The sequence below is a fragment of the Vanessa tameamea genome, chromosome 13 (assembly GCF_037043105.1).
Source record: "Vanessa tameamea isolate UH-Manoa-2023 chromosome 13, ilVanTame1 primary haplotype, whole genome shotgun sequence".
Classification (NCBI taxonomy): Eukaryota; Metazoa; Arthropoda; class Insecta; order Lepidoptera; family Nymphalidae; genus Vanessa; species Vanessa tameamea.
The window spans coordinates 3,160,532-3,183,281 of record NC_087321.1 but is presented as its reverse complement, the minus strand read 5'-3'; the positions used below and the strand labels follow the sequence as shown (position 1 = coordinate 3,183,281).

Here is a 22,750-nt window from a genome sequence, read left to right as displayed (position 1 = left end):
ATAATTTTTCGTTTTTTTTTTTTTTTACATCAGTATTGATTTGTATATACAACTAAACACGACTTAAGTATAAAACTAAATAAATTTTACATTTTAATTATTGTAAACTATGTAATACCGGTTTTGGTGTTTTATTGCGAAACGAGCAGTCGCCTTTAGGCATCAGGACATCTACGATGGCCGTCAAAATCTTTTTGCAAAAAAAATAGTGATCTTACTCCCTTTGGATCCATTGCCGTCCCTATTACAAATTAATTTTCTAGAAACCTATTTATTTATTATCTAAAAAAAGATTCACAGTGTATCAGTGTATTAAACAAAATTAAATTTAATATTATTTATTAAATGAGCATATTATGTATGTCTGTCGCAACAAAATTGTTATCCAAAGCATATGTTGGGCGTAAGCGTCCGCTGTGGGCTTCGCTCTGTTAGAGGCTCAAAAGAGTTTACTTGTTTGGTCTAGTGATCTAGTAGTCACAGGTTTCATTTTAGTAAGCATGAAATTAAAAATACTATAAATTACCCTATGAGCCGAGATGGCCCAATGGTTAGAACGCGTGCATCTTAACTGCCTAATACTTTTTTGTTCGTCCAAGTGACTGTTTTTGTCTCATGAGTTTTATAAAGGCGCTTACGTATAACACGATCAGGTATTTTTTAAAAATATAAATAAAACACTATTTGAAGATATTATTAGTATAAAATGCTTATTTATTTGAGTTGAGATGGTCCAGTGGTTAGAACGCGTGCATCTTATCCGATGGTTTTCGGGTTCAAACCCAGGCAAGCACCACTGAATTTCATGTGCTTAATTTGTGTTTATAATTCATCTCGTGCTCAGCGGTGAAGGGAAACATCGTGAGGAAACCTGCATGTGTCTAATGTCAACGAAATTCTGCCACACGTGTATTCCACCACCCCGCATTGGAGCAGCGTGGTGGAATATGCTCCAAACCTTCTTCTCAAAGGTAGAGGTGGCCATAGCCCAGCAGTGGGAAATTTACAGGCTGCTAATGTAAAAAAAAATTACTCTCTAGGACATTCTAAGGTCACACAAACAATGTACTAATTAATAAACTAATAATAAATACAATAATAGCTAACAATACATTTATTACAATACAAACATATCAACTAATAGTTACTCTTAACTGCCTCATTAAGGCAACTAATGAAATTCTGAAAAGTATTACTAAGATTATAGTGATTATACAAAACAAATATACTAATACTTACATGAACAATTCATTTGGTTTTTTTTATGACTGCGGTTCGGCATTAAAAGTAACGCTCAATTTCAAATTCAATGAAATTTATATTCAATATTCAAGAATCATGACGGAAATTATTGTTACATCACGCGTTTCAGACTAACAATGTCAAATATAAATATTTTGACGATTTCGAATCCTAAAACTAAAAAGTAAGTTTATTTTCCTTTTTCTAATCAATAATACATACATATGTACTGATAGTTCAAAATATGTAACAGTTGGATGATGATGATGACGTCAAGAGGGACTAGCCAAATTTACAGCCCATATTATAGTGTAGGGGTAACGTAAGACGTAATCGTAAATTATATGATTTTTACAAAACTTTAACCGTTTACGCAGCGCATGCAACGGAATCTATTAAAGGGAATCATTTTCTCCCGTTTTTACAACATTTTTCATTGATTGATTACGCTTCTACTAGTCGAAGCTAGTTGGTATATAGCCTATAGCCTTTCTCGGTAAATGGGCTATCTAACACTGAAAGTTTTTATTAGATTGAACCAGTAGTACCTACCTAAGATGAGCGTCTTCAACCAATCAAACAAACTCTTTAGCTTTATAATATTAGCATAGATGATAATAAAACAAAGACACATCATATCATATCATAGAAACTAAGCTTTCTTTTACCCAGTTATTAACATTTTTATAATTATTATCTTTATATTTTCAGAATTTTACTCTTTATCTGTTAAAAATCAACTACTAACATGTTTAAGGTATGTTTGGAATTTACTGTAATAATTATTATCAAATTTGGAATATTGGATGCAAAATGGCCAAATCCCGAAAAGGACACATTGGTATTCATAGCCAACCCCGTGGAAGCAGACATGCCAGGTCACTGGATACCATTGAGCATAGTAAAAATTATGTTACAAGGATCCACTAAAAATGGTATAAAAAAATTAGCCCATATCAAAACAATATTAGCAAGAACTACAGCAAAAATGACGACAACAGAAGCAACAACCACAACGACCACAACAACAACAACAGAAACACCATCCACGCCACTGACGACAGTTATAACAACAGAGGGTGAGGTTCCTTCAACGACGACTCCTACAACAAGTACCACGACAACAACGACAACTACGCCACCACCACCACCAGCTCTGCCTTCAGATACAGAAATAGCGCCTACTACAACAACAACGACACCGACAACAACTACTACTGAAGCATTAACTACGACACCAACAACGACCCCGACGACGACAACGACCCCGACAACAACGACCCCGACAACAACGACCCCGACAACAACGACCCCGACAACGACTCCTACAACAACTACGAAACCGACAACAACAACTAAACCAGGACCAAAACGAGGCAAACCAGTAACAGACGGTCACGAAAATATGAATAATTAGATACAAAATAAAATAATTCTTCGTTTTGTCTACAACTAATTTTATACCAATCACAAGTTTTGAAATAAAAATAAATAATTAATTTATAGTAATAATCTTTTAATAGAACTTTTATGAAGTGTAAAATTTAAAAAAAAGCAATCTGTTCGGTTATATTAAATATTGCACACGTGTACATGAAAATCATTTTAATGAAATAAATTGGTAGATTGTTGCCAATATTTTAAAGCTCACAGATAAAAAATCGTTTTCGCAACAAAATTGAGAACCGTAATTAGGCAGGGCGGCAGCAGACTGTCATAATTTAGCGGTAGGTCAGTTTTTGTCTTCTTATTTTACGGCAATATTTATTAATTATGTTTATATAAACATTATTTAGATATAAAACTAAATATATTTCATGCTGAAATTATTGTACCTAGTTAATACGAGTTTTGTGCAACGAGAAATCGTTTTAAGGGATCAGGATAGATACGACCGCGAAATGTTTTTGCCTAAAAATTGGTGACCTTATAGGGGAACAATTATCCTATCAAAATGTTACTTTATCGCAAACGAAACATTTAAGCGTTGTCACTTTGCAGGGCGCCAATTCTACAAACAATTTATCGAAATCGAATCGAAACGAAATCGTTGCTCTTCAGCCGTCATCACAACACAACCATCCAGTCGTGGTTCCGTCAAAGTCACGGTATCCCTCCCCTTTCTATTACAATAAGTTTTCCGAAAAGCGATTCTCATTTCTAAAAAAGGTTCTCGTCGTATTAGCAAAAGTAAAATTAATATTCATTAATTCAAGATGTATTGAATTTAAATGGCGCCAAACAGGATTCTTGTTCCACCTTGATTAAAGGCTGGAACGGCTGGCGTTTGTTGTTCCTTTATCTGGGAAGGGTATAATTTATGTTCCAGCTCTCTTTAGTCTCTTTTTAATCATCACATTTGTTTGTTTTATTCATTGGGTTTTTGTAAAGGGAAAAAAAACAAACTGCACATAAAATATATGTATAAATAACGTTGCGTTAGTTGTTCAATGTAAAGGAAGTTAAAATGGCGGTTATGCTTATATAAATTGTAACAGAACTTAAATTACGGAATCTTAATAAAAGCAAATAGATTATTGTTTTGTTAACGCTTTATAATTGTGAATTAGAATTTACTTCATCGTCGATTTTATCTTTTTATAACCAAGACATTTCAATTGAAAAAAGAAACGAAATTCTAACTTCACTTCATTACATTATAATCTACTTATTTGAATTTTGTAAAGAATATTTGTAATATGAAAATACGTTTTTGTGTTTTTGGACGAATGTACATATTGTATTGATGTGCGTTTATAACTACTACACATGCAATACTCATAGTACTACCGTGAATTAGGTGTTGTCGTGAATTGAACAACTTTTCGCGTCTTATATATATATATATATATATATATTATCATAACTTTTTTTATACTAGGAAATTATTTTATCCATCTCTCCCTCCTCGCAAACATAATACTTCTTCTTAGCTTTCTACAAAATACTAACAAAATACGGAGCTATTCAGTGAGGCCAGTTCCGATGCGGCTCTTCTGATAAGTTGAAGCTCACTTTTAAAGCAGCGGCCCAGGACTAGTTTCACATCAACTGATGAATTATATTATAGTAATAAAGTCACATTAATACTCAAGAACTTTTCATTCGATTAGTCTGATAGATTATAGATTAAATAATATCAAGTCATTATAAAGTACTAAAATTGTCTATGTCTAAAAGCACATTGTGTTTGATTAGCTAGTTTAATAGACGTATCTATGGCTTTGTTTGAGGAGGGCCTGTTTTGGAAGACTCCGATAAAATAATTACTTATATAGTGCAATTAGTAGTTAAATACGATAAATAACTAAATAGTGATAATAAAACTCTCGTATTATTCATTCGTAAGAATTTATAGGGACGGTACATTACCAAAAACGAGCGATACGCCTAAACAATAACGATTCTTTAAAACCGCGAGTCGTTTCGTAGAACTCCTTATTTTGTGACAACAACGGAACGATAAAGTGGGACACAACATTTAAAAACAGAAACAACATTATTAATAAAATCTATAATAAGTTGATGAAGTTTTTAAGTGAGTTATTTTTACAAATTATTCGAACTAATTAATTTTAGGGGAACAACAGTGATTTACTATAAAAAAACAACATTTTACACAACTTTAAAGTCAATATTTATATAATGATTTACGATTTATTTATTAATCATAATAAAAATGGATTCCAATTCGCTGAAATTTTATGAGATCCGTTTTAATAAATAATTAGCCGTATGATATTATTTCTATAGATTATTCCAGATGCACATATACGAGTATATATTTATCGGGGAATATTCGACATGTATCGACATGTTCATGTATTATTTAGAGCGGACACGTCAAAATAAGTCAGCTAATCACCGACGTCATTCTTCGATAAATAACGTAAGTTTAACTGGAACAGTTTATAGTAATAAGTTATTATTAGGAATATATCATACTAGTAATAATTATAACCATTGTCTTTGTATAAATCTCATTGTCTTTGATAAAGATCTATATTAGGGTAGGGTCTATGCCAGGCGACTTTGTAGTAGTAAAATTAGTAATTAGTGTACCCTTATCAGGAGTTAATCAAGACTCAAGAATTCAATAGTCATAATTATACAGTTACAAAATCTCTTTTCATTTAGGTCCACTTGGTGGTAGGGCTTTGTGCAAGCCCGTCATGGTAGGTACCACCGACGCATCGTTTATTCTACCGCCAAACAGTAATACTTAATATTGTTGTATTTCGGTTTGAACGGCGAGTGAGGGAGTGTAACTAAATAAAGAACTAAAATATTAACTCCTAAGAATGATGGCGCATTGGTGTGATGTAAGGAATAATAATTATTTTTTTACAGCGTCAATGTCTATGGGCGGTGGGTACCACTGGGTAGGTGGCCCAGTTGCCGGCCTGCTTACATATTATAGGCTTATACCTAAATAAAGAAAAAAAAAAGCAAATACTCATTCAGAAGCTGTTAGTCATCACAGAACAAAATTCAACTAGTCTAGACATGCACTTAAAACAAAAGTAAGTTATCTATAAAACATTGTTAACTACAATAGCCCTTCAAACCGGACAGACAGCGCCACCCATAAAACATAAATCTCGACATATTGTTTACTCTGCGGCCTTTTCTACCCTTATCTGATCCCTGATAAGCAACCTGTTGAGTCAGAACCCGTATCGTGTAGGGCTACGAAAACACCGGGCACTAATACAATACGCTGTATGAAACTGTCCAATTTATTATAAGTTTCGGTTAACGCTGTCTTTCTTTTTCACGTAACAACATATTCATTTAATGTATGTAAATGCTCCGTAATATATTTGTTTGATATTGCATGATTTTGTTGGGTAAGTATATGTATAATAGAACCTGAATAAATAAATTTCGATTAGTGAGCAAAAACTTGCTTGTAGTATAATAAATAGAGGTCTCCAAGCCTCTGTTGTCGAAAGGCTCCACTTCTTGGTTATCCCAGGGCTTCCAGACACCTAGGACCTCTCAGACTATGTTTAAATGGTAAGGTTTAGTTAGGAAATTGTAAAGCTATATAGGTTCAAATTCATAATAAACTGAATATATGATAAATTTGTTAAACTATTTCGTAGAATATTTTAAAACGATTTTACACTATAATTTGGAAAAAATTTAAAGTCACTTTAGTAAAATTCATCATGAAAAGTAAGCATAAAATTAAACTTCCAAATGTTAGACAGTATTCATAATATTTGTCGCGCGTTTCGTGACCAAACACAGAGAGAGTCTTCTCAGAATAATCTTCCGTGTAATTAAGCTTTAAAATTGGCTTTTAAAACAAGCTATTGTTTTATTTGTTCAAAGAATTCCTGCAAAAGGTAGTCTTTTGCATTTTACTCATAAGGTATTCATTAATATATTAATCCGAAGTACTTTATAACTAGTCTAGTTTGCCATACTTTAGGCGCCACAATCGAAAAAATTACCATTATTTATGCTCTTATGTATTCAAAGGTAAATAAAAACCATTGTTAATTATTTATACAAAGTTTGCTTACGACACCAGCTCAATTCAAGCAAGCAAAACGACTTGAATATTTATAATTTCTATAGGAATACCTAAAAAAATCTGCTTAAACAATTTTAAAACGAAACTAAAAATTCTTCAAATAACTAATTCGAACGGAATAAAACTCATTCGTAAGCAATTAACAAAAACTTAAGTCGATTTTTAAGAATGTAATCAATCGAAAAAGTTTACGTATTCTGGATGCTTGGTAACCGAGAAGGAGTCATTATACATCATTATACGATAGGGTGACCATGGATATTTTAACATTTTGAGTGTTGCCATTTGTTAGTAAAAAGATAAAATATATCTATATACATAATGTTTTTTTTAAATATTTGATAATTAGGCAGACTAGCAAATGGATCACCTGATGGAAATTGGTCACCATCTCTCATAGACATTGTACAAATTTAACATTTGCCATCGCCAATGCGCCACCAACACTAGGAACTAATTTGCTATGTCCCTTGTGTTTGTAGTTACACTGGTTCACTCACTCTTTAAACCTGAACACAAACTTAACACATTTAGTTGCTGTTTGGTTAAATATATGATGATTGGGACAACCCAAATAGGTACAAACCTACTTAGATGGGTTCCCACAAAGCTTCTCATCAATATAGCTCTCAAAGGAACTGATCCAAATTGCTAAGTGTACAAGTACATGCCTCGGGAACCTACGAAATAGATAGACAAAAATAAAATAGTATCGATACAAATGTTGTTTTTCCTCTTTTTTTTGTGTAGTAGCCTTTGAAGAGCTTTATATCATTAATAATATATATAGGAAATAAGTTTAGGAAAAATGTTGGTTAATTCCATTTCGTATAATAGATTTTTGAATACCGAGTGAACACTAGTATAGGTAAATAGAAGCTATACATTTATAATGTTTAGGTTACTTCGACGACAAATAAAATTCACGACGAAAGTTTTAACGTGAAAATATCTTTTTTTTAACTCTATTCCAGTTAGGTCCGTGACAACCGTACCGGGCTACGCCTATGCATAAAAAATATTTTTAATTTAAAGGTTTCAAGATTTGGCACATAAGATTCAATTATCTTTATAAGCTATAGCTGATTAGATCTAATAAACAAACATAAAATATCATAATTTGAAGGTTCCACATTTCAATAAAAGATGAAAAGTTCGTACATTGATCCATAACAAAAAAATATACTAACCTTATGATTATTATACGAATATCAAACAGCGAGACTCGATTAACATAAATAAATAAAAATTTCAAACAAATAACACATACCCTCATTAATACATCGAATGAAGTAAACTTTTAATTTAAATTAATAAAATCAGAAAAAAAAGGTTACAGGTACGAATATTAATACATATTCTAATTTTGAATATAAAATAGAATGTTCCATAATATTCTGACAGAGAAAACGGAATTAGTACCCCTAAAAATAAGTTGAGGAGTTAAGACGTGAAAGCGTAATGAACGAACAAATAAATAAACTCACTTTGGAATTTATAATATTAATAAAGACGGTAAGATTAGTATACGGTCTTTGTCAATTTATTGGAAAAACAAAAACTAAAGACACGACTCTAATACAGTATAAAAAACGATGATATAAACATATCATATTTTTTAAATTTTCATCCTGGTCACCCTTGTCCTTGTACGGCTATGCATTGGAGTATTGGACGCAGGACGCATTCCTGTAACAAAGGCTTCGTGAGATGGATGCCTTTGTTTTTTCTGTGCTTTCTCCGCTTACGTTCAGCTCCAGTTTGCGTTTTCGAATTTCGAATGATATGTTCGATTGTCCAATTTAGCATTTTTATAGCCATTCTTTGTTTTTCGTTATCCAACCAGTTTCGTATCCAGCCTTCTATAATTATAATAATATTGACACATCAACTTAAAAAAATTGACTCAAGAGATATACTAAGATAAAATAATAATAATGTCTCCAGTAATATAGTAGACTATATTATTAATGATAATTTAAAATAATGCTTTCTTATTAAAATCATTAATAAAATAAGTTAAGAAATTTTATTTACAATACACATTTTTTAAAATATTTGTGTGGGTATTATTACAAAAATTAGCCGGTGCTTTAAACTCGTATTAATAATAAAGAAGCAAAGGTAGTCATAGAACTGTTAGACAGAGTCATTGTATAGAAAGTAGCAACAAAAACAACAGAATGCAAGCCGCGTGGCCGCGCACAAAATGCCTGGCGCTTCACCAATTCTTAATTCCACTCAAAATCTATACAAACAAAATACGACTTTACAAAATGAAGATACGGCTCAAAGCAAAAAAGATAAATATTATTACCGTGCATCGTCTAGTATGAATAAAGTGCTGACAAAAGTTCCGAAAATATCGATAGACCTTATTTTAACATTCACTAATCAATAAAGTAACAGTTATTGATTCAGTATTTTATAAAAAAATATGTAGCTGCAAGTAACGTTTTTACGGAATATATTAGAAAAAATTAGAAATATTTTTATGTCAGTTTTATATTTAGGAAATTTGTTATATTTAGTCTGGATTTTTAGTAAATTAAAGTTAGATTACGGTCCAAGCCATCAGTGATTTATTTTATAGGAAAATTGATCTTCACAATGAACAATTAATAACATATTTTATGTATCGATAATCGATATATTGGTGTTGACTAAACTAGCTTTCTGTGCAATTCTCTTGCTCGCTCTTCTTCACGCTTGTTTCTTTCACACACGCATGACGCACCCGGCACCCGGCACCCGCCGCATGGCGCACGCCTGACGCCGGCTGCCGCCGGCCATTAGTTGAGTTTTGACTGCGTCGCGGTATACATGTGTCGCCTAATTTACAAATACCATGAACGCGTGTTTACATATTGCTTAAAAGTATATGTACAATAATTGGGAAAATTAATTACTACAGCGTGTTGCAAACAATTTATTAGATAAGTGTTAAACAATTAAACTGTGTTTATGTTATAAGGATATTTCAAGTGATATAAATTTGTGATGACTGATGAAGAACAGAAAAAAATCTTGTTTGATATTTCGGTAATGGTGATTTTCATGCGTTTCTGTTTGTGGCAATAGATTTTAATTGACAAAGCAATGGCCGTAGTTAATTTTAGCGTGTGTTTGGTGCTCATTCTGTACCACCTCTCGTCGGCGCTTAGTGACGAATCTTCCTCGGAATCATCAGATCTCGGATTAACTGGTAAGTGGATTTGTTGACAAATAACAATAAACAAACATAAAAATAACATTATTATATTAAATTTAAGTTTATTGCTGTATATATCAGTTTTAAGGCATTTCTTAACTCATCCTATTGTTGGTACAAGTATATTTATGAGATAATAAGCAAAATATTAAAGTTTATTCTATATTATCTGTAACAACTTATTAACACGAATTAACAATAACTTATATTTGATTAAGTAAGTTAATTTTGCAATTTGAGCTGAATTATTTCGAACTATCTATATATAGGTAGTTCTAGCTCACAAAATCTGAAATAGGTATACATTATTTTTTATACGAAGTACATATTCTAATATAGTAGAATTATATTTCCGACGGTAACATTTACTCTTCTATCTTTTTTTTTACTTGCTCTATTAGCATACTGTTGATGTCAATTGACAATTGACGTATTCATTAGCTATATCTTGTTTCCAATAGTTATGTAAATTATTTAAAAAAAAAACGTGTATTTCCATTAACATTATTTCACACGCTTCAACTACACCCATCTCAATGTATCACAAAAATATTTTATCTGTGATTTACAATGTAACACTGGTGTTACTACAAATATTTATTTAATTGCTTCCCTATTTCAATGATCTCTTAATCGCATCAAATATAAATTATAATTCCTATAGTATTCTTAATTCTAATATGCAAATTGTTATGGCGAGTTTTATTACTTTTTTTTTATTAATCAAGCAAGAAATAACATTTAAGCAATATTTCATGCATAAAGCATTCCTAATAAGGCCTAAAAAATAATTAACAAAGGCATAAAATGCTTTTTAAATAAACAGACGGGATTTTAAACGAGAACTAGTTTATAATTTTAAAAAAACAATCGCATAAATTACGATTAACTTCAAACGGAGTGTTAAAAAGTTACTAGGGTCACATATTATCACAGGAGGTCAGTCAAATCTTGTCTTGACTACCAAATCATCGACACTAATGGCTTTATTTTCGGTATGTGTTTTTATAATCTATATCTATATTATAATTCTGGCGAGTTTGTATAATTTTTTTGTACATAGTCCGTTTATTGAAGGTATATTTGGTTATGTTACATTACGCTAAGATTCTAGAAAGTGGCTTAAGAGTAGCCGTATATGAACCAATTTTTAAGACTAAAGCTTAAGGATATAACCGCATAAGATAGCTAGTATTACAGATAGTATTTATATAATATATTATAAATGCCCTTATGTAATATGTAACAGGCAAAATCGTCAGTAGACATTGACTGCCGTGAATTATTATATGTACTAAATCCTACGAAACGCAGTGTTTTATACCTTGGGTTAATCAAAACGATTAAATATATTAAAAGTATAAAATAATCGATAGTAAGGGTAATAGGTGGCATAAGGGTAAGTGATCACCATTGCTACAACAATGCTCAGTATTGTTGTTTGGCGGTAGAAAAATGAATATAGATTTTCGTTAAACAAATATAATTTTAATACTATGTAGTAAGCATATAAATACCGTTAACAGGACTCACTATTCTAATACGATCAATATGAAATTAACTTATTCAGAAATTAAAGGAAGGTATTTCATTATTCAAGAAATTAATAAACCCGTCTTTAGTTAAGTTTTTATAGTTGTAAGTGTGAAAGTTACTTTTAATCGCGTAAACGTAATATATCTTAACAAGTATCGTCATGTTTTCGGATATCGATCGTGTGACGTCATCAAACCGATAAAATAGGTATCGAAGCGATCTGATAACAGCCAGACTTGGCGCCGTACCTCGTCAACCTTTTCTATTCTTAAACGTTTCAAACTATTTTTTTTTCTTCAAGTGGTAGTGCCACACTGCATACCTTCGGGTTGCAACCGAATGAGCCGGCACGCCCGGGGAAGTACCACTCTCTCACTTAAAACCGGCGTAGTGGTAGCTATGCTACCGCGTTTCGTCTGGTATGTGATAGTCTCGGAGGCCCGATCCCCCTCCCCCAAACATGATGGTGTGGCACTACAAGTCAGCAGATTGAGATGGGATACGGTCCTTCTTTGCATCCTACCCATGGGGGCAGGTTTGTTTCTCGCCGGATGATCCGAGCGTTATTGCTGACTCTGTTGCTGATGTGGTGCTTCAGAGTATGGAACTGTTCATTCCATATTCTGCGGTGCCCATCGGCGGCAAGTTCCAGCCCTGGTTTGGTCGTTTTTGCAAAACGGCTTCACGCCGAAAATGGGAACGTTACCATGACTGGGTTAACGCATAGGCGTCTCGTGATGTAAAGACCAGCGTATTCAGAAAGGAATATAACTCTGCCTCCAGGTCCTTCAAAAACGTGATTGCTAAAGCGAAGACGGAGTATATTGGCAGAATTGGCGAGAAACTGGTGCGCGTCCCTTCCGGAACACGGGCGTTCTGGTCTCGCTAAGGCTGTTTTAGTGAATTTCTGTTAGCCTTCCTTTCCATCTCTGCACAAGGACGGTGAGTCATTAGCCCATACCGCGAGGGAGAAAGCTGATCTTTTAGGCTCTCTCTTCGCGTCGAATTCGACTCTGGATGAGCAAGGAAATTCACCACCAACAATCCAGCGATGTGATACCACGATGCCGGAGGTTAAATTCCGGCAAAGTGCAGTTCGTAAAGCACTTCTTTCCTTGGACATTCATAACTCTTGTGGACCCGATGGCATCCCTCCAATCGTGCTACAGACATGTGCTCCCGAGTTGGCACCGGTCTTAACGCGTCTTTTCCGGCAATCCTACGCAGGCTGCCTTGGAGGCATTAGCAGCCAATCTGGACATAGCGTAGGCCTTCGATCGCGTGTGGCACAAAACGCTTCTTTCGAAGCTTCCTTCCTATGGGCTTCCCGGGAAATTATGCAATTGGACAGCTTTTTGGCGGATCGGAGCATCAAGGTCGTTGTCGACGGTGCATGCTCCGACCAAAAATTCGTCAATGCTGGTGTTCCACAAGGCTGAGTTCTATCTCCCACTCTGTTTCTTCTGCATATCAATGGCTTGTTGCAAATCAGAAACATTCACTGCTATGCAGACAACAGTACCGTAGACACCTCATAAACTGGCCGTCTCGCCAAAATTCTAAATTTCACCCGTACCACTTAGATGTCCGCAAATCCACAACAACGCGATTTTTAAGGCATTTTCTGCCTCGGACAACCACTCTGTGGAACCAGCTTTCGCCGGCGGTTTTTCCGAACCGATACGACGTGGGAACCTTCAAGAAAAGAGCGTACCTGCAACCCCCCTGGTGTTGCAGATGTCCATGGGCGGTGGTAATCACTTTCCATCAGGTGAGCGTCCTGCTCATTTGCCCCCTATAACATAAAAAAAAATTATATATTTTCAACAATATGCAACGGTGATTGAGATTATATTCGCATGTACAATAAATACAATTGGTTCTGCGGTATCAGTGAAATTGGCATTCCAGTATGTTTATCAGATGAAATTTATTATCTTAGTATTAAGTTGTGAAGATCTATCACCTCGATCGATTTTGATCGAACTAAAGTAATCTAGAGTCCATAATAACATAATTGCTTCATTCCAAGGATTTGTCCTGTTTAAGATTATTAGAATCGATAAGATTAAAATGTCAATGACCTCGACCGTCAGATGACAATATCGACTATTATAATAAATAATAATAAATATCAATGACATTATAAGTTATCTGATAACGTCTTATATTCAATGTTCAATACATACGTTACATTCTAAGTTTCAGCAACATAAACTACGAACAATAGAAGTCGATATGAATAAATTAACCTTTGACCTTTATAATTTTCATATTTCCATTAAATCATGAAATTAACCTGGTGGAAGGGCTCTAGTGTAATTTAAAAAAAAAAACAGGAAATCATTGTTTCCTGGTTAATGTTAGTTAATATTTTGTTAGTCTATTCCAATGTCTATGGGCGATAGTGATCGTTTACCTTTAAGTGGCCAATTTGCCGGTATAACTTCCTACTATGGTAATTGGTCACCACCGCCCATAGACAATGGCGCTGTAAGAAATATTAACCGTTCCTTACATCACCAATGCGCTACCAACCTTGGGAGCTAAGATTTTATGTCCCTTGTGCCTGTAGTTACATTGGCTCACTCACCCTCCAAACCGGAACACAACAATACTGAGTCCTGCTGTTTGGCGGTGAGTGGTACCGTGGTGGTGAGTACCTACCCAGAGGGGCTTGCACAAAGCCCTACCACCAAGTAAATTCTTTCTTACAACATTATACAAATAATAGTATTGAAGTTTATTCAATCATTTAAAATGCCAAGATAGAAAACAAAAGAAGCTATCCCAAATCTCCGAATCTATTACCATTGAATAAGATAAATATAACCACAAAATAACATCGTCCTGCATATAATAAACCAAAATAGTATTAAAAACTTAAGAATAAAGTACATAATTGCTTGTATTTAAAGATTTAACTAAAGTAACATGTGGGCGACACGCGCGGGAGACAGGCGCCAGTGACGTCATGGGATTCCTCCAATGAATTCCCCATTCCTGCTTCGATCATAAAATTTATTCCCAACTGTAATGTAACCCGTAAACGAGCATCCAAATCAGTTAGCATAAAATGAATTGTAGGTAAGCTTTCAACTTCAAATATATCGGTTATTCAGAATTCTACCATAAATTTATTTTGTTAAAAGTTACGTAGTATTAAGGGGGACGTGCTAGGTGTTAGGTACTCTATCCTTTTATGTACTCCCTGACAATGAGTTAAAATGTAACAAACATACTCACTCTCGTATTTATAATATAAGCTGAGATATATAACGCAAACATTAGATTGCTATGTATTTTAACGAAAATGTAGATGTAATATGTATTAAATATAAGTAATATATCTTTTTAAATTATGACATACAATTAAAATATACGTGAGATGTTTGAATTTAACGTTAAAACACACGTAATGTATGAAAATTGTGAGACGGGTATAATAAATCATTTCACGATGAACATTGCGCCCGCGCATATACGCGTTCACGCAAATTAAGTTGTTCATGATTTATTGGCACGTATCCTCACGAGCACGGTTTGATAATTTATTTATTTACCTAAATCCAATGTTTGGTATTAAAATGTATTATATTATGTAAGTATTTTGCTTCTTTAAAGTGTACTTATATCACTAAACTTCATTTTTATAAACTCGTCTTTGGTTACAGATAAAATCTTGATCAACTACTATGGAACAATATTATGGAAAGTTTTGTTGTCGTTTATGCTTCAGAAATGTATCATATTCATACGTTACATATATAAAAGCACTCAAAAGAGACCTTAAGTTGTTACACTTGGTAGCCAAGATTCAATGTAGATTTCACTACCACAAATCGATTTTCATGATCTATTTCTACAGTATACCTAACCTTATCAGAAAGTGGGACAACAGTAATATGTTCAAGTTATTTAATGTGACAAGCAAGGCTTGCGCTAACGATATCTGCTTTCACCTAACAATAAAGTATTTTATTTAGTACATTAAAAATATACCTAAGCAGTTATTTATGTACCTCGTTTACCTAGTAACTTGTTCTAAGGCGGCATATTTAAATTTTCTCTGTAAATCTATATGGATGAATGTTAATCAATGGAAACAAAAGATAAGAAAACTAAAGTAAACAATTGTTACATACGATCCTTTGTACTTATGGCAAAAATACGCAATATCAATACAATATATCTGCTCATAGATTTCGCACATCACATTCTGGGCACTATGTTTCTGCGTTTTTATAAGAAAAACAAAGCAACGTATTGGCAAGCGTGAGATATGCATTAAATACTTTCATTGAACTCATTAACATTCATGGAATAATTTGAAGATGTTTCATTGTGAAGTTTCTCAGTAAAACATTCCACCGAAATGCTTTGTTTAGCGTGACGCATGAGATCTAGTTCAGTGATTCGGTAAAGCAAACGTAAGGCTTGGAAAGTAAGACAGCTCAATTTTATTTATGTTCAAGTAGTTTTATATTTCACGGAATATATATTCTTATATCGTTCTTAGAAGATTGATCAACTTTGAAAATATTATTTTGTAGAAAGTATTTACAAGCTATTACTAAATTTTGCCTTTTTTAAAAAAGAGTTGACATGCTTGTAAAAGGTTTCAGAATCAGAAATTAAATTGCATATATTTTTGCATATATTAAATAGACTAAATTCCCTGGTATGTCCAGGGAATTTAGTCTATTTAATTTCTAGAATACGAACACTATAAAAATGTTCACCAATATTTTATATTAAATAATTAACTTTGTAATTTTTGTCCCGTAGAGCTGCGGGCGAGCCCCTCGCAATGATGATTAAAGTATAAATCTAATCATTCGATCGCATGATAACGAGTAATAAACTTAGATAAGTGAAAGTGGCTTTCACGCAATACGAATAACTCACGATTACTGTCTGCGTTTTTTTTTCTATGATATTTCTGCTATAAAATTTATTTCCGTAATTATCACTAACAGTCCGTGAAGGTTTCATTGCTGAGCAAAAGTTGCTATTCCTTATAAGGTTAAGGATTTACATTACATTAACAGCCTGTAAATTTCTCACTGCTGGGCTAAGGCCTCACCTTCCTTTGAGAAGGTTTTGGAGCATATTCCACCACGCTGCTCCAATGCGGGTTCGTGGAATACACATGTGGCAGAATTTCGTTGAAATTAGACACATGCAGGTTTCCTCGCGGTGTTTTCCTTCACCGCCGAGCACGAGATGAATTATAAACACAATTTAAGCACATGAAAATTCAGTGATGCTTACCTGGGTTTGAACCCGAATTCATCGGTTAAGATGCACGCGTTCTAATCATCTCGGCTTTGTTATGGATATTATACATAGATTATTATCTCACTGAGGACTAGAAATTTTTCCATAATTTCTGATAAAATTGACTAAAACCGCAACACAATATTACATATTAAAACTAAATTAGACTTAAATTTAAATCTTTTTCAAAGTATTCTATTTGTCACTGCGGCTCAAAATTTAAAACGGTTTTTTTTTTATAAACGTATCCAAGGATTTTGCAGAGTTTATTCCCATAGGTACAGCCCATGTATCAATCAAAACTTACTAACCATACATATGTAAATGCCATATTTATTTTTATTGTGCTTTGCAAGAAATTTAATTAATATCAGTTTAGAAATCTTAATACAAAAATACACAGATAAGGATGGATTTAATTTCTATCGAAGAAGTGAAAAGAATTCCACGCGAGCTTATTTGTAAGTATATAACAGTGTTACCATTGTTAAAAATTCCCACGTGTCACTTAAAACGCAAATGAAAGTTGACTCACCCATATTTATTATCAACTTTAAATACTCATGTACATATAAAAATTATTTATAAACAAAACCCTCTCTGATTCGTCACCCCAAATTTTGGGAACCACAACCGTAGTCTTAACCAATTGAAGGGGACTCTTAACGGTTGTCTGGCGCCAAATTGTTAGACCTGGCGCCAAAAATCCTGTACAGGTTGCTGTTTCTAATAATATTAGACCCTATTTGTTCGAGTTAAAGTCCAATTTTATTTAACTATATTTTAAAATGGAAGACGAGGGGATAACGAAAAGTGGCGGCTTGATGTCGATGCATTTGAAAGGGTGGGCAAATTGAGTCAAAAGCAGGTGTCCTGCATTTGACTTATGCTTTAATTATGCGGGCAATTAATATGTGGTAATTATATCAAGATCACATGACTTGTTAAACTATACATTAGTTAATTAGTGAGATTCTGTTGTTATATTTTGGGATAGCATTATGATCTGAGACTGAAGCTCATTAAGCATCTCGTTAAAGAACAATGGCATACCGATATATATCAGCACATGTTCCCTTTTACTCTCATTAACAATAGCTACATCATTAACTTAATAAATGCCGGTTTATGCAAACTGTTTTTGATACTGATTTATTTTAAAATAGCATATGAACGGATACATGATACTTAAACAAGGGAGTCAGTGTATCGTTGCAGACGACAGTTGCACCTAGCTTCCGGTAATAGCCGGAAAAGCGGCGCCATAGGCGCCTGCGTCGGCAATCTGCGGTCTACTGGCATTCACGCTTCAACCGCGAAACAGGTCGGACGTAACGCGCCGTTGCGCTTACAATTAATAACCCACGCAAAATAATTACTCACGCCATAACGTTTAGAAAACGCTACAATGACTTCACGAGTGGCGTAAAAGCTATTTATTCATGTAATTAAAGTGAAACGTTCACATATTAAGTGATTTGAAATTAAAACATTAAATTTACGCTACAATAACTCCTTAGACACTACACTATATAATTATTTTAATTGCTCGATCGAGAAATGAATAATTTTATTGTCTACCCGATCCGAACAATATAAACATTTCAAACTATTAATGTCTCCTACTATATTGTATATAATGAATAAAAATTCCCGCAGTGTAGTCTAATACAATTAGGTATATTTGTCTGTATACTTGGCAACATTCTTTAACTTCAAATTCCTCACGTAAATAGTTATATGCAAAGGTTTCCACAGTACATAGGGCTTGCAAATAGAGCATTAATCCAACTCACGCTTCGCAATGCACTTGCAAATAGTCGATATGTATGCGAAGTGCGACTTGGCTTGTCGAAGGTGACTCGATCTTGAGGCGCTACACTGCTATCGAATACCTACTGCACATCCTCTGTATTCTAAGAATTTATTGTGTATACAACTTCAATATTTGCAATCGTGTATTAATTATTATCTATCATAGCTTGAATAATTAAAGCTTTTGATCGAGATTTTGCTAGCAATTACAAAAAAAAATCGACATTTTAGGTCATAACTTAGATTCTACAATCAGACAGAATTCGTTTGTGTTCATTGTGCTATTAAAGCTTAACACAAGACGTAAACAAATGAGAACGCAATAATCTTATGAAACCTTTTAAAAGATTATTATACAATTAAAAAATATACAAAAATAACACATTTTGAAGTCTGTATAATACAACTAGCAATTCACCGAGATACATTGTAAAGATAAATAGAAATTATGAATGAAAATTTCATTGCTCTTAACATAGAAACGTTGGTTTTTCACGACTGTGTGGGCGATCTTATGAATAAAACGTTTTTACATTATAAATATGTATTTGCAAACGAGCTTCATAGTCGAGAATATTAAATAAAGACATACATTCATTCATAGAACAAGAAATTGTTGAATCGTTTATGAAATGTGCAAAAAGAAACAATGATACTGCAGTTGAAGTGATCTTGAATCATAAATTATGTATTAACATAAACTGATTAAGTGAGGAAAAAACTATACAATGCGAATTATTTTTAAAATTAGAACAGCTTTGGTATTTTTTTTATTTACCAAGTATTATATAGTGGTTAAAATATCTGTCCTTTTTTGAATTGGAGCTAAAACCTTTTTACAGTTAAAAATATTTTTACATTAAGATACAAATTTGCAAAATTGTTAGTCTGTTAAAGTATTCATAGCAACTGATAAAACTATTCGATGTAATTTGCTTAGCGATAAAACTCTACCATCGATTTAAACAAACATGCCCATCGACAACTTCGTGACTAAAATTAATTGAATTCTCGTATTGACATACTGAAGTTTGAATGAGGATGAGTTAATAACATCAAGTATTCTTCACCAAAAATTTGTGTTTCGCCTTTATAATGTCGTAAAAATCCAAAAAAAATATATCGGTCACATTATATGAAATAATCTCTTAACAAGGAGAGGTGGTCTTAGATCATAAACAAACTGTAATTCTACTTACAAAACACCTTCACTAAAATAAGTTCAAAAGATTAGTTACAAAGTTCTGCTCGACGGAATACAGGTTTCAGGTCGATAGCATCACGTCTAGCTTGACAACTGTTTTTGTTCACATACAGGAAATCTTCGAATACCTTCTGAAGATCGGGTTATGTGGGTATCGTATCTGCTAAAACCTCTGAAATGCAATCGAAGACTTCTATCATAGAGTTTGTGGATCGTTTTGACGCTTCCGCTATTTACTAGGTCCCGTTCTCCGCTCGAGAGGAAAAGTGGTCTTGATGAGTTACAAAAATTGGGAAGGTAAACACCTTTTTGTAACGCTTCTGTCTCAAAGGCTTACTTCTGTGTCCATTTTTAATATCGTTAGTAACATTCAACGGTCGTGGTCATAATAATTATGCAGTCAGCGAGCGTGTCTTGTCTCCTTGGAGTGATTGATTGAACGCAACACGGGTGTCATTGATTTTTGAATATCGATTGAGGAATAATCTAGCGAATGTACATCGTTGATACTCATTTTGAATTCGTAATGGATTCTTTCGCCATCATAGGGTCCGGTTATTTAAGGACTCGAGAATTTGCATATTCACATACAGGCAGGTTAGGGCTGTCGATAATCGTTTTATATAGAATTACTTACGAAATTAATCTAAACATCTCGTTTTCTTAAACATAAAAGTGAAACATTTCATATGTATATATACGAAAATATATATAGATATAGCTCTTTCTCTTTTGTGAGTTACAAATATATAAGACACTAGGTCTCGAAAGATAAGGAAATTAAGATTTAATTGGACTATACTTTATCATTTGCAATAATACACACTCAAATGTCAAAGAATACGTCATTGATTTTTAACTTAGATGCTTTTTTCCATTGTTGTGTGTCAAACGCATGCTAGTGTGTGTAATATTTTTTTTATTAATTTAATGTCATTTTAATCCATATTATATGATCATATCACCTTTCTGCACTGCTCTTTATATACTTAGTCAGATTCATTCTCATCCGACCGCGTCATATTCGTTAAAAGATTTCACCCTTATTAATATATATATAGATAAAATCATTCGTATATAGCGGCAAGAAACGGTAAATTTAGTAAAACATTTTTGACAACCCTCCCTACACACGTAGCACACTAACACATTGAGTAGCAAAGTTGTGATATGAATGCCTACAGCCTATTTTTTTTTTTTAATTAATTTAAAATAAAAAAAAAATTACAAGACGGTGAAGCTCCAGCCTTATTATTAAGTAAATCGGTCTTATACATTTTAAATTATTTTACATTAAATTAATTAGCGATAAATATGTATTTAATTTTACAATATTTAATTAATTTAACTATAAAGGTATTATATTGAATTATTCTTAAAAAAATAATCACAATAGCAAATCATGTACCTAATTCATAATTGCTAATTGATCGATTAAAACAACACATTTTTTCTCAAACAAAAAAAAAAACAGATTCGATTCAATTAATCAATAAAAAACTATTCATTATTAAGAACCATTTGTTACTTGTATACGGGATATTTCATTGAATTCTTAATTGACACCTTTTAAACATGGAACATTAAATTAATGAGGCAAAATGTCTCGTAAAGACGTAAACGAATCGGTACTTCCACGGCTATGGTTAAATCATTGCACAGACTTCCTTGATTCATCACCACATCTGGGTGGTCGGTAATATGTTACGATCTCTTGGAACGGTGCATTTACATACATTGATTAATCATTTTTTTTTATTGCCTTGTTACATCACGATGTTGTAATGAATTTCTTCGTTTTACATATTAAATAAAATTAAGCTTCTAAACCTTATTAATTTTATTTAATTATGGAACAGTATTCATGCGTTTGAATGACTTAAGATACATCCGTAACAATTTCGGTAAAAAAAATGTAGAATATGTACAAAAACATATTATTTAAATTCGGAACGAATAGTATTTGTTAATTGAAAATTTGTTAATTGCGTAATTCTTTAATTCATCAAACAAAATAACGATCTGATAATTTATTTAAAATGACTCATAGTATCATAAAATCTTTGATATCAAATAAATAAAAACATTTAAATGTCTTAATTTGATTCGATTCAGATACTTTAACATTTAAGGATTTTTAAATAAAATAGTACATTTTTTATCATTCAATAGTCAATTGTATTATGTCATATTTATTTAAATTCGAATTTCGAAATTCATAATCAAGACGGAAACCGTTATTATCCGAAGATAAAAATAACTGAATCTATGAAAATTTATTTCACTGCATATCACGAAGACACGTTTGCATAAAATATATGTTAACTTAGCAAGGTTTAAAAGTAGGCATAGGCACAATAGATGAATCTATAGAATCCCAGTCCAAATTCAGATACTATTACAACTCAAAAATTTGAAAGATTATCAGAGTCAAACTAATTTAGCCATATTAATATTGTAAGCAATTATACATTTTATTTGGAATCAATGTTTTCATTTTCCGCTTACCCGGTGGTCCACTCCATGAGATTATTACGAAACCGGTGTCAATCCATCGAAATAATTATACAACACTTTTGTATAAAAACTTCAATTATTTCTTATTAGTATAAATAAAAAAATATATAAATAACTAAGGTTACAAATTTGCAATTACTCAAAATCTATTGATTATAAAATAACTTTCTACATCTACAATCATAGTCCTAAAAACATCTATTAACATACGTATCTGAACTTCAAATCACACTTTGTAAAAGTTATTTTGGCGTTCTAACACATTACATAGAAGTTCAAAATAACCTTGCCTTTGAATCGTTTCGAGAAGCTCTCGACATATTTCTCACGTCCAAAGAAAACAGTGTTTTAGTGTGAAAATGTTTCATAATATTCTAATATATGAAGATTAACGGCATTG

The 22,750-nt window shown here is 32.8% G+C and overlaps 1 protein-coding gene across 1 annotated transcript in view; it reads left to right on the top strand.

The window, feature by feature from the left end:
• Positions 1-9,549: 9,549 nt before the first annotated feature.
• Positions 9,550-22,750, top strand: part of LOC113397844 (BMP and activin membrane-bound inhibitor homolog) — a 58,584-nt gene continuing 45,383 nt past the window's right edge. Inside the window, exon 1 of the mRNA XM_026636362.2 lies at positions 9,550-9,992. Within this exon, the coding sequence (XP_026492147.2) occupies positions 9,887-9,992 (106 nt within the window). The 5' untranslated portion in view covers positions 9,550-9,886. The remainder of the gene's footprint in view (positions 9,993-22,750) is intronic.